Source organism: Coregonus lavaretus (assembly GCF_964263955.1).
Source record: "Coregonus lavaretus genome assembly, chromosome: 4".
Classification (NCBI taxonomy): Eukaryota; Metazoa; Chordata; class Actinopteri; order Salmoniformes; family Salmonidae; genus Coregonus; species Coregonus lavaretus.
The window spans coordinates 40,003,152-40,020,382 of record NC_139991.1 but is presented as its reverse complement, the minus strand read 5'-3'; the positions used below and the strand labels follow the sequence as shown (position 1 = coordinate 40,020,382).

The following is a 17,231-nucleotide window of genomic DNA, read 5'->3' as shown; positions in this document are numbered from 1 at the left end:
TGATCTGCCATAGTAGGTTTACTGCAGTAACAGAGTTTAACACTGAGTTAAGCACTTTTAGAGGTCAGTGAGAGGTACAGAGAGAAGCATGGCAGAAGCCCAATTCCATCAACGGAAAACTACCAGTATAATTCACACAGATGTCTCTTATTTAACCTTTATTCATCCAGGTTATTCTCAATGAGATAAAATACAAATCCCAACATTGTCGTGGATTTGGAAGTAAGCACTGAGGGCTCTGACTCCCAGACTAGAATGGAGGCATCCTCAGCACCAAAACGTCTGTCTGTCTTAATGGGTTGATTCCGTCAGTCTGTCTAGTCCCTGGGAGGGTAATTGGCCTACTTGGAGCAGCTTAGTGACGTGGAGCTAATCAGCTAATCGCTGCCTGCTGTTCTTACACACCAAAGAGGGTTAGTGGGAGCAGGGCCAGGGGACCATAGAAACAGAGGGCATAAAGTGTACATATTTATTGCATGTTGGAAAGACCAGCGGGCCTGCTGGACATAACGTGACTGAGAGGGCACGGGCCAGTGGGTTTGTGTAGGTGTGAGAGGGTCTGTGTCAGAGAGGAAACTTAATCTGGACTGTGTATTTTTAGCAGTGGTCTACGTGCTGACCACTAGTCTTCCGTCTAATGCCAAAAAGGAGACAGAAGTTTGAGAGAGGAGGGTTGTAGGTTTGTCTCATGGGAGATTTGGTATAATTCTGACGAGCAACAGTTTAGGCTACATGCAACGTCACATCTTCATTTCTAGGCCTGCCTACCCCACTATGTTCTGCTCATGTTCAGTATAGCTACATGACATTGTCACCTGGGATCTAGATTACCCAATGAAAATAAATCCCATTAATAATATCAGAACAGCCATTAAGCTCTACTAACACTTTAATTTCCCTTTGGACAATTCACATAACCCACCCAATGGTTAAATTATGTAAGATTACATCAGTATAACAGTGGGGTGCTGTCTGTAATAAAGTGCAACAACCAGTTACCTCACTGACGCTCCAACTCCTATTGGCCTATTAGAGAGGTGTAGAGGACCATGGGAAACTGAGTCCATACTGCAGAGACAAATCCAATACAACAGAGTTTATACATGTTCGAGGTAATGGGTCTCAGCAAGGCCCTGTGCAGAATCCCTGATCTACAAATAATTTTGCATCTCAACTATCAGCTCACTATGTGATCAAGATTAGTGCAGTGCTTTGCTCAGGCCGATCTCCTTGGACACACTGATTATTTATAATTTAATGGTAGACTTACATATTTATATATGGGTAGAGACCATATACCGTCTATGGTAGAGACTGCCCACAGGCCACAGCATAAGACCCACAGAGACCTTTGAATACGGAGTTCCATTTCTATTGTAGAGAAGTATTGTCCTCTAGTGGTGAAAAGTGACTGGTCTCATTACGGTACTGTATGCATTTCATTGGCACCGAGTCCTAACCAATACATTATTGGTCTTAACCAATGATGTAAATAAAGCAGTGATGTACAGTGGGGAAAAAAAGTATTTAGTCAGCCACCAATTGTGCAAGTTCTCCCACTTAAAAAGATGAGAGAGGCCTGTAATTTTCATCATAGGTACACGTCAACTATGACAGACAAAATGAGAAAAAATATTCCAGAAAATCACATTGTAGGATTTTTAATTAATTTATTTGCAAATTATGGTGGAAAATAAGTATTTGGTCAATATCAAAAGTTTCTCAATACTTTGTTATATACCCTTTGCTGGCAATGACACAGGTCAAACGTTTTCTGTAAGTCTTCACAAGGTTTTCACACACTGTTGCTGGTATTTTGGCCCATTCCTCCATGCAGATCTCCTCTAGAGCAGTGATGTTTTGGGGCTGTCGCTGGGCAACACGGACTTTCAACTTCCTCCAAAGATTTTCTATGGGGTTGAGATCTGGAGACTCCAGGACCTTGAAATGCTTCTTACGAAGCCACTCCTTCGTTGCCCGGGTGGTGTGTTTGGGATCATTGTCATGCTGAAAGACCCAGCCACGTTTCATCTTCAATGCCCTTGCTGATGGAAGGAGGTTTTCACTCAAAATCTCACGATACATGGCCCCATTCATTTTTCCTTTACACGGATCAGTCGTCCTGGTCCCTTTGCAGAAAAACAGCCCCAAAGTATGATGTTTTCACTCCCATGCTTCACAGTAGGTATGGTGTTCTTTGGATGCAACTCAGCATTCTTTGTCCTCCAAACACGACAAGTTGAGTTTTTACCAAAAAGTTATATTTTGGTTTCATCTGACCATATGACTTTCTCCCAATCCTCTTCTGGATGCACTCTAGCAAACTTCAGACGGGCCTGGACATGTACTGGCTTAATCAGGGGGACACGTCTATCACTGCAGGATTTGAGTCCCTGGCGGCGTAGTGTGTTACTGATGGTAGGCTTTGTTACTTTGGTCCCAGCTCTCTGCAGGTCATTCACTAGGTCCCCCCGTGTGGTTCTGGGATTTTTGCTCACCGTTCTTGTGATCATTTTGACCCCACAGGGTGAGATCTTGCGTGGAGCCCCAGATCGAGGGAGATTATCAGTGGTCTTGTATGTCTTCCATTTCCTAATAATTGCTCCCACAGTTGATTTCTTCAAACCAATCTGCTTACCTATTGCAGATTCAGTCTTCCCAGCCTGGTGCAGGTCTACAATTTTGTTTCTGGTGTCCTTTGACAGCTCTTTGGTCTTGGCCATAGTGGAGTTTGGAGTGTGACTGTTTGAGGTTGTGGACAGGTTTCTTTTATACTGATAACAAGTTCAAACAGGTGCCATTAATACAGGTAACGAGTGGAGGACAGAGGAGCCTCTTAAAGAAGAAGTTACTGGTCTGTGAGAGCCAGAAATCTTGCTTGTTTGTAGGTGACCAAATACTTATTTTCCACCATAATTTGCAAATAAATTCATAAAAAATCCTACAATGTGATTTTCTGGATTTTATTTTCTCAATTTGTCTGTCATAGTTGACGTGTACCTATGATGAAAATTACAGGCCTCTCTCATCTTTTTAAGTGGGAGAACTTGCACAATTGGTGGCTGACTAAATACTTTTTTTCCCCACTGTATATAAACCCTGGATTGCTGATGCTATGTATTGGCCACTGAGAGGCTTTGAAGCCACATATTGCCGCTCCCCAGTAGGAGCAGACCTCCATCAGAATAAATGGAATTCTACAGTATTTCAATGAAATGTTTCAAGGACAAAATTACATGTATTGAAGGGTTGTTGTTGGGGGGGGGGGGGGGCGTAACATTAGTAATCTAAAAAAAAGTATATTTTAATGAAAAACATTTCATACATATGTTCAGCTCACAAAACACTTAAAAGTATGCATTAAGTTGTCTGTAATAGAATAAAGGTGGCAAAAAACGAATGTAGACATTAACAAATGCATTGCTATAGCTTCCAAAATATTTTCCACAATAGTGGGAGTGCCAAGATGGAGGCACGGTGGCTATCAGTCATCTACTGTATATATAAATAATTGGTCCTAACCCTTCAGTGTTTACAGATCCCAATGGACTGGATAGGTAACTGCATCCTGCCTCTAAGTGGTTACTGGTTAACTTACATTTACAATTACATAAATTGATAACTAAAAGTAGTAATCAAATGTTTGGGTTCAATGTCATTTAGTCCCACATGGCAGCTGTTGTTCTATTGGTACTGGTCTGGTAGTTGTTGCTGATGCATGTCTAAATGACATACATTTCTGCAATCATCATTCACAAATCATTTTTTATGCCAAATAACTACTCATTACGTTTTTAAGATTAGTGAATTTGTGCAGTGCCTTGCTAGGGCTGATCTCCTTGATGCCCATAATTTTTTAGAGGGGTTACCACTATCCTCCCAGTCACAGTGCAAGACTGATGAGCAGTTTCCATGGGAACGAGGTGTGATAAATGTTCTTTCTTGAATGAGGGTTCTGACTAGAGGGAGTACAGCTACGACAGTAAGTGACTTTTCGTAGCAGGTTAGGAGAGCATTTTAGCTAACCCTAACCCATTTTTTTCACCTTACCCCAAGTCTCCTAACCTGCTACGAAAAAGTCACTTCTGGTCATAGCTGTACTCCATCTAGTCAGAACCTTGAAAGAGGCCAGTGGGCAACGGCATGAAGAGTGGTACCTCCTGTCACATGGTCAAACCATCTGCTAAATGACAAAAATATACAATATATGAACAAAACATTTCATGATAATCATTCAAAGATATAAAATCAAGTTAAGTCACACAAACTTTTTTTTTCTTCCCTTTTATAACATCTGGAACATTGAATTGGTGACAAACTGAAGTTTTATGGTAAACTTAAAAGCTAGTTCCACAGAGTAAAGTGCAACATAAGCAAAAAATAATATAAAATAAACATTTCGCCACACACCTGAACCTTGATGCTTTAAGTGTTTTTATCATTTCGTTGCTTTTGAGGTTGATTTTTTCTGTTACATATTTTAGTGAGAGGAAGGAGTGAGATGAAAAGGGTTAACAATCAGACGACAAGTTGAGCATTTACCAAATAGTTTTCAAAACAGTTGATAATCTTTATACAGAGGTCTGCACCAACAATCAATACACTTCTGTGTACAAATCATGAACAAATTGAGCATAACATTTGTATCTATATCTTTCTTTCCGTTGTATTTTTTTTGTTCCCTCTTTATCAAGTTGCTCTCTTGGGCCCAATTCCAGCATTTTTATCATTTAAGAAATCAGTAGAAAGTTAGTAACAGCCACAAGCTGACACCCAGAGTTGACCGACCTGCCTGATTCACGACACAGTCCTGTTGCCAGGGAGAAGTGGAGCTGAGATATATCGCCCCAGGAGGAGAGGGGGCTAGAAGGATGTGTGTACATGTGTGGGGGCATTTTCAGGAGATTGGGTAAGAGCAGAGAGGGGTTTAGGTGGGTCTTGGTAGGGGGGAGAGAGGGGGAAGTAGAGAGAGGAGGCCGGGTGGGGGGATTAGGAAGAGGGAGTCACACGTTTGCGTTCTCAGTCCACAGGTCGTTTTTCTCCATGTTTCTTTGTAAACTCTTCTGCGTTCTTAAAGAATTTTTTACGGTCCTTAGAGTATTCCTCTGCTAGGTCTGCCCTGAGAGGATGCTCTGGCTGGGGGTCGTTGACCAGCGCAATCAGGGACTGGATCACTGCAGGGAGACAAACAGAACAAAAGAGGAGACTGTAAGAATGATGTAAAAATGGAGGATGACATCAGGTAGTCCAGATGAAAAAGACACATTGAAATCCATAACTAGGTAGAGGTCGCAGGATGGAAACCTCTCCAGCCAAGTAGGAGCCTCTGAGGTAGAGGAGACTGCTAGAGGGTTAGTGTTCAGGCAGCATTTCAATGAGAAATTACAAAAAACTGCAATAGTAACTATTACTTAAAAAGATATGTCAGAGAAGAAACCACTGTCTATTGCCTTTGTCTGAGTGTGCATACGTCTTTCCGCCATACCTTGGTCAGTTTTAGTGGCTGGTTTCCAGTTCTCTGCGCTGATCACAGGCAGACACACCTGTCCCTTCTCGTCGATGTTGGGGTGGTAGATCTTGGTCTTGAACGTGATCTTGGGGGGCTTGAAGGGGTACTCCGCTGGGAAGATGATCTCGATTCTGAAAGCACCTTTATCGTATGGAGGGTTGTCCTTTTAGAGGGGAGAGAGACAATGACGTTTGGTTAAAAGGTGAGCTGATGTCCTACTGAACATGCCACAGCAACAAAGAAATTGCAATATCGAGGAGAGTGCCTTGGTCCTCCTTGTTATTCTGCTCATGTTCATGTCTGTCCGGAGACAACAGTAGTTAATATTGACTTACTGGAACAATGAGGCCTTGCCAAGTCAAAATATTTGATTCATCCACTTGAATGTTACGGAAATTTTTCATTCCAGACTTCCGGATTTCATCAAGTTCCTGAAAAAGAGGGTGAATACATAATGAGCAAGTTCTCCTGTACAATTAGTTAATGTTAGTTCATCATAAACATAACCATTACAGGAAGCAGAAATGTTTATATCTAACAAGAGATAAAGGACTGATAAAACATGTTCCTGTGTTGGCTGAGTCCTAGTAACCATTAAACAAGCTGAGTCCTAGTAACCATTAAACAAGCTGTGTCCTATAGGCCAAAAACAATCGAATGACTACAGACACAAGTAAACACACGGGGCAAAATACAGAACTAGACACACGGGGTGGAAGGTAGCCTAGCGGTTAGAGCGTTGGGCCAGTAACCAAAAGGTCGCTGGTTCGAATACCAGAGCCGACAAGGTACAAGATCTATCTATGTACTCTTGAGCAAGGCACTTAACCCTAATTTGCTCCAGGGGCGCTGTACTACTATTGCAGACCCTGTAAAACAACCCATTTCATTGCACATTTCACTGTGGGGAAAAAAAATACAAATAAAAGACTGGATGACTACAGGTACTAGGGATTAACCTATATGTTAATGTATCAACTGTCTGAGTCTCAACCCTGGAACCAAGCAGCCACACCCCTTCTCAACCAGGAAGTGCTCCAGTGCATTCTCACTGATCTCACAACAGAACACTGCTTTCTGCCAAACCAGAGGACTGACTCAAATCACAGGGCTGGTAATCTTTCTACAAATCATGAGATTTGGGGTTTTGTTATAGTGACAAGGACCTTACAGTTAACACACCCATAAGAATAAAACATGGGCACACAGCTTCCTGGTTTCATTTCTTATCAAATCAGCGCTTGAATGTAGCCTTATTCTATGTTGCTCTGGATAAGACATCTGCTACAGGATTACAATGCAAACGACTTTGTCAAACGAAGATGTGTGGAGTTCAAGACATTGTCTTTATTCTTGTTGACTTGATGGGGACTGTGTTTACTAGAAATGATTATCCTAGGCAGGCAGGGTCAAATGGTGGCTGACAAATGCAAGGGAAAAGAGAAATGCATATGGTTGTTTTGAGCAAAGAAAGGGTGTTAAAATATATGCAACAACTTTCTAATAAATAACAATTCGTGGCACAAATAAACAAGATTAATCGATAAACAAGAAGCAAGGTCCATCGATACTGCTAACTACCTACCTCCCTATAGCTATATTAACACAAATTAAACCCAACTGCCAATTATGATAAGGCAGGGTTGTTGACACCCAGTGTTGAGAACATGAGGATTGTTTAAACCCGGTGTTGGTCAATTAGTTAGCTGGCTTATTGAGATCGAATGAATTAAATTCAACTAACTAAGTTAGTTTGCTAGCTTACTTGGCAGCCGCAGATACTCAATTTCTACAATTTCACTTTCGATTCACTCGACTATTCAAAACAATTCAAAGCTAAGAAACCAACTCTGGTTACCGGTAGCTACAGTACCTCATAACGTTAGCTAGATTGTATATACATCGGGTTAACGTTAGCTGGTCAGCTTCCTCGCCTCGGTTTCACGTTGAGAAAATAAACTTGCTAGCTAACACTAACGTTAACCCGAGTTGCTAACTAGCTCATTGAACCACACTGCTAGCGACCTAGGTAACTGTTGTGCGTAACTAGCTAGCACAATTAACTCCCTGCTAAATTAGTATTAAGCTAGCTACACAGTACGTAGCTAGTTAAAGTTTTTCTGAGACGATGTTCAAAAATGTTGAAGCGCGATTACCACCCAACTGATGACACAATACTGAATTGAATCTTAATTTATGATAACACATGGTTAACCATGTTAATACATTTAGATTAACAAAACGTTTAATTCGAATCTAGCCTATTAATATGCCGGCGCTAACACGACCAAAAAACAACTGCTAGCTGGTTAGCTTAGCATACTAACGTCATTTTCTGCCTACCGAGTTTCATGAGGTTTCTGACAGTGTGGGGCTAAATGAAACAAATTTAACGACATATTTAATTGTATCTAACATTTGGGAGTCCGAATGTTTTACTTTCTTTAATCTAACAAGAGAAAATCCTAATTGGATTGATCAGGAAATGTACCTTGTGCAGCCTCCTGCTCGCCGCCATCGTGGAATTACTGTCTGTACCCAGAATACACAGCGATATCCAAATGTTCACTCTCACTCTACGCACTATTTCCGAATGAAAAACAACACTGTACTTACTATTTCTCACATGATTGAAATAGTAAAAGGGTATTCATCTGAGGCAATATAACATCTGAAAACATACTGATAGCAGGTTGATGTTGAAATAAAAATATAAAATCATGGTACAAAATATGTAACAATGGTTTCAATGCTATGCCCCATTGTGAGCCTAATCAATAAAACATTCTGAAGCATACAAGAATGCCAGTGTGCTGGGGTTTCTTTTTCCAATTATTTTTATATGCACCAGGAACACTATAAGGTGTATACCAACCCCCTCACTGAATCAAACTTTTGCTTTAAAAGCTATTGAATAGTCTACTACCATGATATGGTATACTGTAGGTTCCATACCTGAATAAAGTTGCATGGCATGATTTAAACTGAAGTGGATGTTATTCAAGTGTATACTATGTCCTCTAGAGGGAATACTAGTCAATTTAGAATCCCTTGCAGCCTCTAGAGAACACACACACACAGAGGGTTGGGGAGTAACTGATTACATGTAATCCGTTTAATAAAAAAAAAAACTGTCATGAGTTATGTTACCAGCAAAACTATTGTATCAGATTACAAACACTTTTGAAAAGCTAGATGATTACTTATTGGATTACTTTTAAATTCAGAAAGGATTTTTGCAGAAAAAAATACATTATGACACCTTTCTGTTTTCTCAATGACATTCAATTCAGCATTGGAAAAAGGTGCACTCCCGAGTGGCGCAGTGGTCTAAGGCACTGCATCACAGTGCTAGCTGTGCCACTAGATATCCTGGTTCGAATCCAGGCTCTGTCGTAGCCGGCCGCGACCGGGAGACCCATGGGGCGGCGCACAATTGGCCCAGCGTCGTCCAGGGTAGGGGAGGGAATGGCCAGCAGGGGATGTAGCTCAGTTGGTAGAGCATGGTGTTTGCAACGCCAGGGTTGTGGGTTCGATAAAATAATGTATGTGCTAACTGTAAGTCGCTCTGGATAAGAGCGTCTGCTAAATGACTAAAATGTAAATGTAAGTTTGCTCCATCTGAGCAAGTCTGACCACAATTCAGAGACCACTATGATGACACACTAAATGTGTTTGATGGATCTTTTTTGTCTTCTTCTAATGCTTCTTATGGGTAAAGTAATCCAAAAGTAACTGAAAGTAATCAGATTACATTACTGAGTTTGGGTAATCCAAAAGTTATGTTACTGATGACAATTTTGGACAGGTAACTAGTAACTGTAACAGGAACGTTTTTCTTGGTAAGCCCTTCTCATGTAACAGATTACATTTAGAAAGTAACCTACCCAACCCTGCACACACACACAGTGCATGACAGTAGTTAAAGATTATGTGGCACCGTCTCCTCTTTTCACATCGTCTTCTTGTGACCCACTGTTCATAGGGATAGGTGGAGAGAGGCTTCCAGGTTTTACAGATCAGAGCATATGAGAAAGAGGATACAAGCAGAGAAAGCTACTATTGCGATGCACCCCTTGTCTAGTTCATCAGCCTGCCTCTAAAAGTCCATACCTGGATTGCTGACTGACTGCTGCATGGGAAGCAGGTGAGTCTGATAACAAAATAACACAGTACTGAATTTCCCACTCATATTTGCTCTGTTTATAACACTGTTATAATGCAGTAAGAAATGAGTTACAATGAGTAGCCTATTTATTTTATCTTTCTGCTCCTTGTCACTTGTATACGCATTACAGTTGAACTCATAAGCAGAATCTATTTATTATTTATTAACAATGGCTTTTAAACCACAACCATGATTTATTAACCCTGTTAATTTCTTGTCAAAATGTTTCTTTAAAAATAATGTTTTTGAGAGATTCATATTTAATAGAGGTCCACTAATTTGGGTGCTCTTTTTATCTCACACTAAATGATGTAATATTGGCAATCTAATCATTATAGGCATACTCATAATCAATAAGACATGTCAAGGATGAAATTATACTGAGCCTTCATGTCAGCAAGGTGTAAGACATGAAATAATTCACTCCTTTCTCTGACAGAGACATGATGTAACCCAGTGGTTCCCAACCTTTTTCGGTTAATGTACCACAAAGTACATTTTGCTCTGCCCGGAGTACCCCTGAAGTTCCCCCTCATGTGCATTTTACCAGTAAGCCTATGGTCTCATGATAGTCCTAGTACCCCTGGTTGGGAAACACTGATGTAACCTATAATCAGCCTGCACCACATCCTCTTATCACCAGTGCGTTTTCTCATCAAGGAGCTGTGCTTGACTTAGACTGAAATAGGTGCCGGTACTCGTTTTGGGTGCCGGTACTGTTTACATTTAGGTGCAGGAGCTCCACAATACTTTTGAGCTAATATTCTATAAGAGGCACAGGAGCTAAAACAGTAGAACATTTGAGGTGCCGGTACTCAGCTCCGGTGAGCACCTGCCCAAGTCAAGCACCCTCAAGGAGAGTCTGTTTCAAGGATATTTTAGTTTGTACAATGCCCAGGGGCAGGGGCCCATACATACAGTGTGGCAGAGGCAGTTGTTATCTTTGTGGATTCTGGTCAACTGATCCTGCTTGTATCCTGGTTGTTCAGGTTGAACTGACACACAAAACGTTTTCCCCTGGGCACTTCTGCTCATCAGCGGCTGGTCTGGCAGGGTTGAGGAGAGGCTTTTCTCCACTCTCCCCTTTCAGATTGCTTTTATTTAAATTTCGGTCAAGGGGTTAGGATTCTCATTACCATTCTCCTGGCAGCAGGATATTATGCTGGCAACACACTCACAGATTGTTTTATGTCAAAGTAAGAGTCCCCCTACAAAGAAATGCTAATCTTTGTGAATATAAAAAAAAATGTTGCACTCTAGTGCAGTACAACAGTTTTTCACAGCAATGCAACGATCTTTAAAAAAATACATGGATAATTTGACATACTTTTATTTTTAATATTGTATTATTTTTAACAGCATTTCTTTAGAAAGTTTACACCAATACTGGTATGTTGAAAGCTATTGTGTAGGCTACATGTATATGTAAAGAAATACACTTGTAATAAAATACAAATATATTTAGGCAATGAGGCCCTTTGTCTACTTCCCCAGAAGTAGTTTTGCGAGCCAATGCTAACTAACATTAGGGCTAACTAACACTGGAGGTCTATGGGTATCTGCTAGCATGCTAGCAGATACCCATAGACTTCCAACTTTTTTCAAGCTGCACACAGAGACATAAAAATGATACCCACAAGTTCATCTGACTCTGGAGGAGTAGATAAAGGGCCTCATTGCCAATATCCCAAAGAATCCCTTTAAACATTCTGTCAGATTCTGGGTTAGCCAAAGTAAATTAGCTAGCTAGTTATCAACTTAGCCATTTCATTTGCACTTGACCTCAAAACAATTTCAATAGCAGAATTATATCTGAGAAATACCTATCTTACTCGAGAATAAGATATAATATTATAAACACAGAAGGTAATTCAAGTGCAACTTAACTCTGATCGCGTCTGGCTAAGAACAAACAAAAATATCCTCAGGAGTGAAGACGTGCGCTTCACTTCAAGAGCCGTGGTGGAGATACGGGGTTTGAGAGCCAATGGACTTAAGACTTTGACAACAAGGTATTTTGAATAGATTTCATTGGTCAAGGGGTCGTGAAAAGTTCTTACAGACGTAAAGTGGAACCAATAGTATCGATTCATGAAAGAAAGAAAAAAACATGAAAATACTACATTTGGAGTGATGAGGTTTTCATCTGACAGCAATGATATAATATACATCTATGTAACTGAAGTGATTTGGTAAAATGTAACGGAGTAAAAAGTATGTTACTTGAGTAAGAGTACAAGTAGGTGTTGCTGTTTATATTCAGAACCACATTCCTGTGAAGATTAGAGAGGATCTCATGTTAAATACTGTTGAAGTAATATGGCTACAGGTTCATCTGCCTCACCTAAAGCCAATTCTGGTGGGAAGCTGCTATAGACCACCAAGTGCTAACAGTCAGTATCTGGATAACATGTGTGAAATGCTTGATAATGTATGTGATATCAATAGAGAGGTATACTTTCTGGGTGATTTAAATATTGACTGGCTTTCATCAGGCTGCCCACTCAAGAGAAAGCTTCAAACTGTAACCAGTGCCTGCAACCTGGTTCCGGTTATCAGTCAACCTACCAGGGTAGTTACAAACAGTACAGGAATTAAATCATCAACATGTATTGATCATATCTTTACTAATGCTGCAGAGATTTGTTTGAAAGCAGCATCCAAATCCAGTGGATGTAGTGATCACAATATAGTAGCCATATCTAGGAAAACCAAAGTTCCAAAGGCTGGGCCTAATATTGTGTATAAGAGGTCATACAATACGTTTTGTAGTGATTCCTATGTTGTTGATGTAAAGAATATATGTTGGTCCATGGTGTGTAATGAGGAGCAGACAGACACTGCACTTGACGCATTTATGAAATTGCTTATTCCAGTTACTAATAAGCATGCACCCATTAAGAAAATGACCGTAAAAACTGTTAAATCCCTGTGGATTGATGAGGAATTGAAAAATTGTATGGTTGAGAGGGATGAGGCAAAAGGAAAGGCAAATAAGTCTGGCTGCACAACCGATTGGCAAACTGAATAAAAAGAAGAAGAAACAACAATATGAAACAAGGATAAATGACAAAGAATGATAGTAAAAAGCTTTGGAGCACCTTTGTCACGGACGTTGAAGGACGGGTCAGACTAAGGCGCAGCGTGAAATGCATACATGTTTATTATATAAACTAAACACACGAACAAAACAACGTAACGTGAAGTCCTCAGGCTAAACACAATACAAGCCTATACACGGAACAAGATCCCACAACTAATGATCGCAAACAGGCTACTTAAGTATGAGCCCCAATCAGAGACAACAAGCAACAGCTGCCTCTGATTGGGAATCACACCCGGCCAAACATAGAAACACAATACCTAGAATGTAAACATAGAACTAATAACAGATCTCCACACCCTGACTCAACATACAAGAGTTCCATAAGTCAGGGCGTGACAACCTTAAATTAAATTTAGGGAAAAAAGGCAAACTCAGCTCCATCATTCATTGAATCAGATGGCTCATTCATCACAAAACCAACTGATATTGCCAACTACTTTAATAATTTTTTCATTGGCAAAATTAGCAAACCTAGGCATGAAATGCCAGCAACAATTGCTGACACTACACATCCAAGTATATCTGACCAAATTATGAAAGACAAGCATTGTAATTTTGAATTCCGTAAAGTGAGTGTGGAAGAGGTGAGAAAAATTATTGTTGTCTATTAACAATGACAAGCCACTTGGATGGAAAATTACTGAGGGTAAAAGCGGATGATATTGCCACTCCTATTTGCCATATTTTCAATTTAAGCCTACTAGAATGTGTGTGCCCCCAGGCTTGGAGGGAAGCAAAAGTCATTCCGCTACCCAAGAATAGTAAAGCCCCCTTTACTGGCTCAAATAGCCAACCAATTAGCCTGTTACCAACCCTTAGTAAACTATTGGAAAAAATTGTTTTTGGCCTTATACAATGCTATTTTACAGTAAACAAATTGACAACAAACTTTCATCATGCTTATAGAGAAGTACATTCAACAAGCACAGCACTTTCACAAATGACTGATGATTGGCTGAGAGAAATTGATGATAAAAAGATTGTGGGGGCTGTTTTGTTAGACTTCAGTGCGGCTTTTGACATTAATCGATCATAGTCTGCTGCTGGAAAGACATATGTGTTATGGCTTTACACCCCCTGCTATAATATGGATAAAGAGTTACTTGTCTAACAGAACACAGAGGGTGTTCTTTAATGGAAGCCTCTCAAACTTAATCCGGGTAGAATCAGGAATTCCCCAGGGCAGCTGTTTAGGCCCCTTACTTTTTCCATCTTTACTAACGACATGCCACTGGCTTCGAGTAAAGCCAGTGTGTCTATGTATGCGGATGACTCAACACTATACACGTCAGCTGCTACAGCAACTGAAATAACTACAACACGTAATAAAGAGTTGCAGTTAGTTTTGGAATGGGTGGCAAGGAATAAGTTAGTCCTACATATTTCCTAAACTAAAAGCATTGTATTTTGGTCAAATCATTCACTAAACCCTAAACCTCAACTACATCTCGTAATGAATAATGTGGAAATTTAGCAAGTTGAGATGACTAAACTGCTTGGAGTAACCCTGGATTGTAAACTGTCATGGTCAAAGCATATTGATACAACAGTAGCTAAGATGGGGAGAAGTATGTCCATAATTAAGTCATGCTCTGCCTTCTTAACAACACTATTAACAAGGCAGGTCCTACAGGCCCTAGTTTTGTCGCACCTAGACTACTGTTCAGTAGTGTGGTCAGGTGCCACAAGGAGGGACTTGGGAAAATTACAGTTGGCTCAGAACAGGGCATCACAGCTGGCCCTTAAAAGTACACAGAGAGCTAACATTAATGACATGCATGTTAGTCTCTCCTGGCTTAGAGTGGAAGAGAGATTGACTTCATCACTGCTTGTTTTTTTAAGAGGTGTAGACAAGCTGAATGCACCGAGCTGTCTGTTTGGAACGCTGGCACACAGCTCGGACACCCATGCATACCCCACGAGACATCCCACCAGAGGTCTCTTCACAGTCCCCAAGTCAGAACAGGCTACGGGAAACGCACAGTACTACATAGAGCCATGACTACATGGAACTCTATTCCATATCATGTAACTCAGTCAAGCCGTAAAATCAGATTTAAAAAATAGATAAAACTACACTTTATGGAACAGCGCGGACTGTGAAGAGACACACACACACACACAGGCACACACACAGCATTCGCAAACACATGCTAACACACGCACTCTACACACACACATTTTAATATTGTTATTTTGCTGTATTATTGATTTTATATTGTAAATATGTTATGGTAGAGTTGTGTGTAATAAGGTGTTGTGTTATGTATTGTTTTATTGTATGTCAATTGTGGTTGGACCCCAGGAAGAGTAACTGCTGCCTTGGCAGCCACTAACGGGGATCCGTAATAAATACAAATACAAATATAAGTACAGCCCACAGAGAGTAACTAAACTAAACTGTCTCTCTCTGTGGGTCTAACCCCAAGAAGTTCTGGAAAACGGTGAAAGACCTGGAGAATAAACCCTCCTCCTCACAGCTGCCCATGTCCCTTAATGTTGATGATGTGGTTGTTACTGACAAGGAGCACATGGCTGATCTCTTTAATCACCACTTCATTAAGACAGGATTCCTATTTGACTCAGCCATGCCTCATTGCCCGTCCAACATTTCCTCATCTCCCACCCCTTCTAATGCGACTAGCCCCGATGCTCCTCCCTCTTTTCCCCCTGCCCCGCTACAAAGTTTCTCCCTGCAGGCAGTCACTGAGTCTGAGGTGCTAAAGGAGCTCCTTAAACTTGACCCCCAAAAACATCTGGGTCAGGTTTGGATCCTTTCTTCTTTAAGGTTGCAGCCCCTATCATCGCCAAGCCTATCTCTGACCTTTTTAACCTGTCTCTCCTCTCTGGGGAGGTTCCCATTGCTTGGAAGGCAGCCACGGTGCATCCTTTATTTAAAGGGGAGATTAAATCAAATCAAATCAAATCAAATCAAATTGTATTGGTCACATGCGCCGAATACAACAGGTGCAGACATTACAGGGAAATGCTTACTTACAGCCCTTAACCAACAGTGCATTTATTTAAAAAATAAAACAACAACAAAAAAAGTGTTGAGAAAAAAAGAGCAGAAGTAAAATAAAATAACAGTAGGGAGGCTATATATGATCCTAACTGTTATAGGCCAATTTCTATTTTGCCCTGTTTATCAAAAGTGTTGGAAAAATAATAATCAACTGACTGGCTTTCTTGATGTCTATAGTATTCTCTCTGGTATGCTATCTGGTTTCCGCTCAGGTTATGGATGTGTCACTGCAACCTTAAAGGTCCTAAATGATGTCACCATTGCCCTTGATTCTAAGCAATGTTGTACTGCTATTTTTATTGACTTGGCCAAAGCTTTTGATACGGTAGACCATTCCATTCTTGGGGGCCAGCTAAGGAGTATTGGTGTCTCTGAGGTGTCTTTGGCCTGGTTTGCTAACTACCCCTCTAAAGGAGTGCAGTGTATAAAGTCAGAACATCTGCTGTCTCAGCCACTGCCTGTCACCAAGAGAGTACCCCAAGGCTCGATCCTAGGCCCCACGCTCTTCTCAATTTACATCAACAACATAGCTCAGGCAGTAGGAAGCTCTCTCACCCATTTATAGGCAGATGATACAGTCTTATACTCAGCTGGCCCCTTCCCGGATTTTGTGTTAAACGCTCTACAACAAAGCTTTCTTAGTGTCCAACAAGCTTTCTCTGCCCTTAACCTTGTTCTGAACACCTCCAAAACAATGGTCATGTGGTTTGGTAAGAAGAATGCCCCTCTCCCCACCGGTGTGATTCCTAGCTCTGAGGGTTTTGTCCTACAAAAAGACGCCATTATTACTTTTCTCTCTAGATGGGTTAGCTGACCACCCCATGAAAACGATGTGCGTGCTTCCATGGGGCAGAAGTTAGCATGTTGTTGTGATTCTGGATGGCCAGATTGCTAGCAAGAATGACAAGAAACTGCCATGTGGGGAATCTTAAGTGGCTCCTTTCAGCTTGTTCTTGATATCATGTCTTGTTTTGAGGTGTTTTGACTGATTTCATGTCAAAGCTAATGGCTAAAATTTGCTAGCTAGCTAACCAACAACTGTAACAATGTGTTTGAGAGACAACAAGTGCTCATTGTGCAAATGTATTTATGCTTTCAATAAACATTGGAGGCTAAATATAACATACATGTTGTCAACAATCTAAGCCAACCCAGTCTGATTGCCCCATAGTTGCGCACGCGTCGGTTTTGTTAGACAACCAACCCGTTTATAAAAAATAAAAATAAATGTTGCATCTTATTTTTTTATTGTATTTTTATTTTGTTTTATTATTATTAACAAACAATTATCAACAAACAAAAGAGGAATAGACATGCAAACAAGCATACATACAAACTATTTACATTGCCAGGAATCCTAAACCAACCAGTGGAACGATAGTGTTTCACAGTATTATTGCTATTGATTTCTCCCACTGGAGCG

The 17,231-nt window shown here is 40.6% G+C and overlaps 1 protein-coding gene across 1 annotated transcript; it reads right to left on the bottom strand.

Moving 5' to 3' along the window:
- Positions 1 to 4,413: 4,413 nt before the first annotated feature.
- LOC311127119 (ubiquitin-conjugating enzyme E2 L3) lies at positions 4,414 to 8,057 on the bottom strand. The gene is made up of 4 exons (XM_084158883.1): positions 8,001 to 8,057; positions 5,845 to 5,940; positions 5,486 to 5,672; positions 4,414 to 5,174 (listed from the first exon to the last, which is right to left on the bottom strand). The coding sequence occupies exons 1-4, from the start codon at positions 8,025 to 8,027 to the stop codon at positions 5,020 to 5,022; spliced, it is 465 nt and encodes a 154-aa protein (XP_084015009.1). The 5' UTR covers positions 8,028 to 8,057; the 3' UTR covers positions 4,414 to 5,019.
- Positions 8,058 to 17,231: the final 9,174 nt, after the last annotated feature.